The sequence below is a fragment of the Sinocyclocheilus grahami genome, unplaced genomic scaffold (assembly GCF_001515645.1).
Source record: "Sinocyclocheilus grahami isolate Dianchi unplaced genomic scaffold, SAMN03320097.WGS_v1.1 scaffold1574.1, whole genome shotgun sequence".
NCBI classification, from domain to species: Eukaryota; Metazoa; Chordata; class Actinopteri; order Cypriniformes; family Cyprinidae; genus Sinocyclocheilus; species Sinocyclocheilus grahami.
In genome coordinates, this window is record NW_015506753.1 from 39,230 (window position 1) to 48,130 (window position 8,901).

Sequence of the window (8,901 nt, forward strand, 5' to 3'; positions counted from 1 at the left end):
GTGTGTGTGTGTGTGTGTGTGTGTGTGTGTGTGTGTGTGTGTGTGAGTGTGTATGTGTGTGAGTGTGTGAGTGTGTGTGTGTGTGTGTGTACTGATGACGCTGTTCATTTGTTAGTCGCTTCTGATACAGCCGTCTGCTAAATGAATGAATGTAGGTTTGTGATGTTGTGTGATTAATTCTGTGTGTGTGTGTGTGTGTGTGTGTGTGTGTGTCAGCTGAGAGGATGCAGGTTCGAGTGCTGCTGATCCTGATACTGACATCAGTATTAATCACACGAGCTCAAGGTACGACTGTCTGCTTTCTGTTCTGTGCATTATGATGTTTATCATTCGTTATATCACTCTTTTGTGTTTTCTGTTGTTGTGATGTTCTTTCTGTCGTTCTGTCTATCATTCCATCCTCATATCGCTCTCACCTCTCTTATTTTAGCTCATCTGTTTGACCAATAACAGTTGTTTCCAGATCGAAAGGGAATCTTGTAAGGTTTTCTGCATTAGTTTAGCAGATCTTGTTCCTCTCACTGCTTAAACCGGTGAAACATCGCTTCATCTGGAGAGCGTCTGCTGTGTGCAAACGTCTCTAAGATGTCAGTTTTACATGCATTGTGAATCATAAACATCTTAAAGACATCTTCTGAACGTGTATTCAGCATCTGATAGGAACCGTAGACGTATAGCAGATGAGGAACAGATGTAACGCAGACGTCTCCGTGAAGCTCGTGTGCTGTCAGGGAAGGGATAGCTCACCTAAAAATAAAAACTCTGTCATCATTTACTTTCAATTTATTGCCTCATGAGTCTGCTGAACATGAAATAAGATATTTTGAAGTATGTGTTGACGGTAGCCATAGCACTATACAAGTCAATGGCTGTTTACTTACCCACATTCTTCAGAATGCGTTATTTCATGTTCAGCAGAAGGTTTGGGTGAGTAAACGATGACATAGTTTTCATTTTTTGGGTGAACTGTTCCTTTAATAAAAAAAATACGTGGCTGGGCTTGTTGGAAGCGCCGTGGATCTTGTGGCGGGAGCGACTTCTACATTTAGATCCTTTTATGATCCCGTAAAACATGTTTATGTGGCTGTTTTGAGAAGCTTGAGTGTAGCGGAGAGCTCTCAGAAACGCTGCTGTCAGGAGGAGCTGATCACCTGGAGTTCGTCCAGCAGACACGTTCAGATCTGTTACTCAAATACCTGCCGTCCACCGCGCCTCCGGTGTCTGCAGCACACAGAGCCCTTTACACTGTTACTGCAACAGCCAGAGCTATAACTGCACACCTATAATAACCAGCCCACACTACAACTACAACAACAGAGATTTGACCTTCCAGCTGCTGAGTGATAAATGCATTGACAGCCAATCAGAATCCATTCTGCTTTAAAGAGCTCGAGCAGGAAAGCGGCAGGCCATGTTTAGATTGAACAGTGAGCCGGTGAACACGGGTGTGGACGCTAATATAGTTATAGCTGTTATTATAGGATTATAGTTCACTTCCAGAATAAACATCTGATCATTTACTCTCCACCATGTCATCCGAGATGTCCTGGAAGCCCAGCTAGTGCAAGACCAGCATCTGTGGTTAAAAACTATATAAATGTTTATTTATTTAAAGACAATGAGGATGGTTTCTCTAGATGAGACTCTTATTCCTCGGCTGGGATCCTGTAGAGCTCTTTCAAGCTGCTCTGAAACTGTGATTTGGTCTCCATTGAAGTCCATTATACGGAGAAAAATCCTGGAACGTTTTCCTCAAAAACCTTAATTTCTCTGCGACTGAAAGAACATCTCAGATGAGAGTAAATGATCAGGAGATTTTAATTCTGGAGGTGAACCAATCCTTTAACCATCGTTTGATAATGTAGAAAACTAATCTAACATCGCAGCCTCCATGCATTTGGTCAACTTTAGTTTCAGTCTGTGTGCGTGATTGCTTTAAGCTGAAACTGTCATCATATTCGGTTCAGAATGCAGCCTCTGAAATCAAAGCTGCAGATCCTGTAGTTTAATACAGAGGATAAACCGAATCGCGATAAACGTGTCAGAGAAAAGAGCAAATTGTGACACATTACTGTAACATGGTTTCTTTCTGTTACAGACATTTAAGTTTGGGATTTAATTGTGTTAACGATACAATACAGCAATGAAAATGGGCTTTATTTTGGTTGTGCATTCAATATTTTTAGTTTGATTTTGTGGTGAAACATGAGCCGGACATGATCCTGCCAGGTGTTTGAGAGGTTTATCCGCTGGCAGTATAAAACTCATTTATGTTTCAAACACACACAAACTCTGACTGGACACGAGCCGGGACGTTTACCCGAGGAGAGAGCTGCAATCAGGTTGGTGCTCTTCACAGTGTTTTATCTTCTGCCTGCTGCATCCGCTCTGAAGAGGAATCACGTCTGCTGACTGAGACACAAACCCGGGTTTGTGGGCTAGTGCACGGTGTTTAGTGTTGAGAGGAATGCCTGCGCGGGCTGGAGAGAGATGAGCATGTGTTGAGTGTCTGCATAAACACCCTTCAGACGTCCTCACAAATACACACTTCCTTTGGATTGGTCCCAAAAGTCTCACTCTCTTCTCATTATTCTGTCTCTCCACAAAGCCAAGCATCCAATCTTGCATGTCAGTGTTGCAGATACGTGGACAAAGTCAGACTTTGTTTAGTGGAAACACCGTGTCCTAACCAGGTCTGATGCCACAAGCTTGCAGACGCTAAACTACTAACTAACTAAACTACCGCTGTGCGACTTGACCAGTGCTGGTAGTAACCGGAAGTAATCAGAGTCCAAAAATAAAGTGCTTCTTATTATGTTTTAAAATGCGCGCTATTTTCATTGCGGAAGCACATTTGCGCTATTTTCATTGCGGAAGCACATTTGCGTTATTTTCATTGCGGTAGCACAGTTGCGCTATTTTCATTGCGGAAGCACAGTTGCGTTATTTTCATTGCGGAAGCACAGTTGCGCTATTTTCATTGCGGAAGCACAGTTGCGCTATTTTAATTGCGGAAGCACAGTTGCGCTATTTTAATTGCGGAAGCACAGTTGCGTTATTTTCATTGCGGAAGCACATTTGCGCTATTTTCATTGCGGAAGCACATTTGCGTTATTTTCATTGCGGTAGCACAGTTGCGCTATTTTCATTGCGGAAGCACAGTTGCGTTATTTTCATTGCGGAAGCACAGTTGCGCTATTTTCATTGCGGAAGCACAGTTGCGTTATTTTCATTGCGGAAGCACAGTTGCGTTATTTGCCTTTGCTCACGTGGATTGCTGATCTGATACGAGTAGTTTGAGTTTCTTACGGTGTGATCTAAACACCATGTCCTGTGTTGACAAGTAACTCATAAATCAACATAAGTAACTCATAAAACTTTATTTACTCACCGAAGCCCATTTACTCTCAGCGAGGGTTAATTTGGGTCCTGTGTGAGAGACTGACCTCGTAAAGAGCCTCAAACCATCAGAAAACCATCAGTTTGCTGTCACTGTGGAGAGTGTGTTAGGATCCATCTGGAGAATCTGCTGGATGTTAATCATTTAAAACAATAAAGAGGCATGATAATAATGTAATTTAGTTCATGTTAATCCTGCCCTGATGAAGCTCTTTCACAGACACAATGTTTTTCCCTTTATTTGTATAGCTCTTTATACAATACTGATCGTGTCAAAGCAGCTTTACAGTGTCAAACAAGAGAATAGTTTGTCAATAATGCAAGAAGACTAAAACAAAGAGTCATTTTTCCAGCTGAAGTCAGTTGATTGATGATTCAGTGATTCATCGTCCAGTTCAGTTCTCTTCCATTAGTTTCTGTGCAATCAGTCAAGCGTCCCCAACTAAACAAGCCAAAGGCGACAGCGGCAAGGGACCAAAACTCCAAAAATAATAAGAAGAAGAGTAACTGAACTATAACACGTTGCTCTTGAGACCTTAACGTCCTCTTGGTTCTTCTGATCTTTATGTTTGTGTGTTTTCTGATAGTTGTTCACGAGTCTCTGTTTTTCACACAACGTTTAGAGCCGGAACGATCAATGGAAATGATTTAGTCTGGCTGGAAATATGTAAAATCTCACGCAGCACTAAATGTTAGCTTGAACTTTTCTATGTCTCTTGTATTTGTTTCTAAATGTTAGAGAGGGTTACGCAAGCGTCTGCTCTCTGCTGTATTTAGTTTCCAGTTTAAATGGCGGTTTGAAACACAGCGACCGCAGAGGCTCATGGGTTTAGGCTCTACAAACGTGACATTAGTGTGGAGATTGACGGCTTGTTTGTGTGTGTGTGAATTATACTGAATGTGATTATAGGGCCGTCTGCTGAAGAAAGAGAGAGAAACACATCTGTAAATCTTCTCAAAAGATCTCTGTTTGAGCGATATTACAAACAATAAAATCTCAGTTACTTGAGAATGTTTAACTGATTCCAGATTTATCTGATTTCATTTTTCATGTTTAACTAATCAACTTGTAAAATGTAACTGTAACATGATTCATGTAACATTCTCGTAATGAACCATCTGGTTAAAGAAAGTTCTGTTTCAAGTGCAGACAAACTCACTTGTTAAATATCTTTGCAGAGAAGATGCATGAAATATGAAGGCGAATATTGTCTTACACATATGTTATATGTTCAGAAATCATTTAAAATGCTAAATATGTAGCCAAAATGTAGACATTCAGTTTTAGAGACGATTCAAACTCTTCGTGACGGTCAGTATAACAGCAGCAGCAGCGATTATTAACAGTGAATGAAAACAGCAGCAGCTTTCAGTCTGTCAGCATCATGCACGCGTCAAATATCAGACATACAGTAGTAGTTCTGCACTGCTTTCTGCTTTTCCTTTGCTTTTCTATGTAAACATGCGCCTGATGGGTGTGTTTCACCGCTGCATCGTGTTGTCTCGCTCATGAAACGGTCTAAAAACATGGCGCTGGAGATAAAGAAGCTCAGCTGGCGTTTCATAAGCTTGCGTCTGGTGTTTTTCAGCACAAATCCCCCTAGCATTCTGAGCGCTCCATCTATGAGCAGATATATCAGGGATCCGCTGATAGACGCGATCATTGTAGCCAATCACAGACATATCTGTTGAGCACGAGAACACAATGGCCAATCAGAGCTGTTTAAGAATCCGCTCAAAATGCTACGGGAAACGCTGGTATCGTCTTCTGACTTCTGGCAGCACTAGGCCTCAGAAACACTGACAGTGATGCGACTATGTCTTTTCTCATTCACCGTCTCCTTTTCTGTCCTGATGTCTCTGCGCAGTTTCTCTCTGCAAGTCTACACTAGCTAAATACTTTCATTCATTTCTCTCTCTGTGTCTCTGTGCCTTATGGGCATGCAGGTGTGCCCGCGTATCTCTATCCTGCAGTCATTCTCTCTCTATCATCTCTCTCTCTCTCTTGCTCTTGTTGACTATTCGCTGTCGTTCAGTGTAGCTTTAGGTCACATATAATCATCATTTACGCACAGTGTGTTTGTGTGGCTTTGGGTGATCCCTGAGTTAAAGCCGTCATGACACATTGTTTGTAACCCATCTTGACATTTCAGAGTGGAGAAGGATAGTCATATATCTTCCTAAAATGTCTTTTACCTACAGCATTGATTGGGCACGTGGTTTAAAAACAGAGACTGCTAAAAAGAAAAGTTATTTCAGAGGAAGAGCAAGTTATTTTGATGAAATATTTTTAATAATGACGGCACTGATAAATCATTCACAATGAGCAGGATGATGTATTCAGTAAAGATAGGGTACATTTTGATTTCATGTTGACTTTCAAGTTAAAAAGGAATGCACCTAACACAATGCTGACCCCATATTGACCCTAACATTGACCCCACACTGACCCTAACATTGACCCTCTCTAACCCTCAAGGCAGATTCACACTGAACTCATTTTTGTCTTGACAGGTTGTTCAGAATGAAGCAATGTGTCCATCTGAAATGCTTCACACTGAAGGCGGAGTGAAAATTCACATTGCAACGAATTGAAGTTTATTTCTGTATTATATGACTCTTTCGAACTCTTGTTGTGATTCATAGTTTAAGCTATATATGAAACAATCTGCTGAACTGACTGACTGAATGAGCTTCGTTTTGGACAAATAAAGGAAACATTTATAGATTTAGAAACTAATGTCAAGAAATTCTAAATTTGACATTAAGATTAATAACCAAAAAATATCATCATGAAATGAAGCAAGATTAATCACAGCACACGTTAAAATCATACTGAAGTATTATTCATGCAAATTAATAGCTGCTAATGTTACTTGTTACATTTAAATATTGACTGTTATCTGATCGTTATTTAACTCTTATCCTCCTGATCATTTATGTATGCATCATTTATAGCCGGTTACATTAGGTTCTGGCTAAATGTGAATGAGACGTTAACAAAACAAACATTTTGTATTCATGTTTTCAGGTGTATTGTGAAGGCCGTTCACTTCAAGAACAATAGCTATAACCATAAAGTTTTAATAAGCACTTTCAGAGTGATTGTTTTCCAGCTGATCAATGATAAACACATTGACAGCCAATCAGAATCCATCCTGCTTTAAAGAGCTCGAGCATTTAAAGACAGAGGACAAAACTGCAGCTCTTACAATAAACACAACGTTATCGTCTGCTGATGTGAATGCTGTTATAGTTTATCATTATAGTTATTGTTCTTGGTGTGAATAAGCCTTAACGCTGTCTCCACCCTGAGCCCTGATTTACCCTGACCTTTGACCTTCACTCTGACATAGCAGAATGTGTGCTTTCACTCGTTTGTGCAAACAGCTTGACTTTCATTTCACACACACCACAAGGCTGTCACAGACTTCTGAAAGCACACGTTCCTAATGTGTATAGACTTGACCAAGCATGGCATTATGGGTAAAAGAAAAGCCAGGCATCTGAGAGTGAAAGACAAATTCAGAGAGTTTAAGCTGAACGTGTTACAGCAGGAACAGCAGAACACATGCATGGCGTCACGCTACACTCAGTTCTACACGCTATTCTATACGCTGTTCTCTCCTGTGTTTTAATGCTGTTTTGTTGCTCTTGATTTGAATGTTTCTCTGCAGGTTAGAGCATCTTTCATCCGGTTCAGAGGCGGCTCAGGCTCGTCATGAGGGAATCAGACACATTAGTGTTGTATTTGAAACATCTGACAGTCCAAAACTGAAATAAAGACATTCATCAGCACTCTGAGTGTTTGTGTCATTCATCCTTTGACCTGAGCGTTGTTCAGACCGCAGCCCTCGTGCTAACATTTATTCTGTCATAAGCACTGATCTGCTGCTGTCGTTTCATCCGGTGTGTTTGTTCTGTCTGTCTGTCTCTTTAGTGGACGTGTTCACATGTAGAACTCCAGCCGTTGCCGATATCGTGATTCTGGTGGATGGATCGTGGAGCATCGGCCGAATTAATTTCCGTTTGGTGCGGATGTTTCTGGAAAGTCTCGTCAGGGCCTTCGCAGTTGGATCTGAACACACACGTGTTGGTGCGTCTGCAGTCTCGTTTGTATGTTTGTTTCTTGTGTGTTTGCGCTGTGTGTTAGTGTGTTAATACTGTGTGTGTGTTCAGGTTTGGCGCAGTACAGCGGGGATCCGCGGATTGAGTGGCATCTGAACACTCACAGCACTAAAGAGGCTGTCATCGACGCCGTGAAGACTCTGCCTTATAAAGGAGGAAACACACTCACAGGTTCACACACACTCACTCACATTCACACACACACCTACACACACACACACACACACACACACACGTTTACTTAGCTATCTAAATTGGGAAATTACATAGACTTCTATTGCTTTTATATACAGATAGTTATACACTTTTTAACCTAAACCCACCCCTACCCCTAATCCTACCTCTCACAGAAAATTTTCTGCATTTTTACAATTAAAAAAAAAAAGTTTGACAAATTAGGACATCCCCAGATGGAGGTTTTTGGCAATTTAGTCAGGTTTTGTGCACTTTTGGGTACAAATTTGTCCCCAAAATATGGTTAAGTAGGTACACACACACTTACACTCACAAACTCACACTTATACATGCATTCACACTCACACAAACTCACTCTCATACACACACTCACTCAAATTCACACTCACACAAACTCCCACAAACTCATACACACACTCACACAAACTCACACTCATACATGCACTCACACAATCTCACACATACACGCACTCACACAAACACAAACTCACACTCACACAAACTCACACTCATACACACACTCACAAACTCACACTCATTCACGCACTCACACAAATTCACACTCATACACACACTCACACAAACTCACACTCATATACACACTCACACTCATACATGCACTCACACAAACTCATACTCACACAAACTCATACACACACTCACACAAACTCACACTCATACACACTCACACTCATACACACTCACACTCATACTCACACTCATACACACACACTCACAAACTCGCACTCACACAAACTCACACTCATACACGCACACACACAATCTCACACTCATACACACACTCACAAACTCACACTCATACACACACTCACAAACTCACACTCATACACTCACTCACACTCACACACACTCTCACACACCCACAAACTCACACTCATATACACACTCACACTTATACACGCTCTCACACTCACGCAAACTCACACTTATACATACACTCACACTCACGCAAACTCACACTCATACACACACTCACACAAACTCACACTCATACACACACTCACAAACTCACACTCATACACGCACTCACACTCATACACGCAATCACACAAACTCACACTCATACACACACTCACACAAACTCACACTCATACACAAACTCACACTCACACAAACTCACACTCATACACTCACTCACACTCACACACACTCTCACAC

The 8,901-nt window shown here is 41.3% G+C and overlaps 1 protein-coding gene across 1 annotated transcript in view; it reads left to right on the forward strand.

The window, feature by feature from the left end:
- The window catches only part of LOC107571272 (collagen alpha-1(XIV) chain-like), a 60,428-nt gene that overhangs the window by 512 nt on the left and 51,015 nt on the right, over window positions 1-8,901 (forward strand). The window contains exons 2-4 of the mRNA XM_016257588.1: window positions 217-285; window positions 7,340-7,495; window positions 7,579-7,698. Coding sequence (XP_016113074.1) covers window positions 225-285; window positions 7,340-7,495; window positions 7,579-7,698 — 337 coding nt within the window. The 5' untranslated portion in view covers window positions 217-224. The remainder of the gene's footprint in view (window positions 1-216; window positions 286-7,339; window positions 7,496-7,578; window positions 7,699-8,901) is intronic.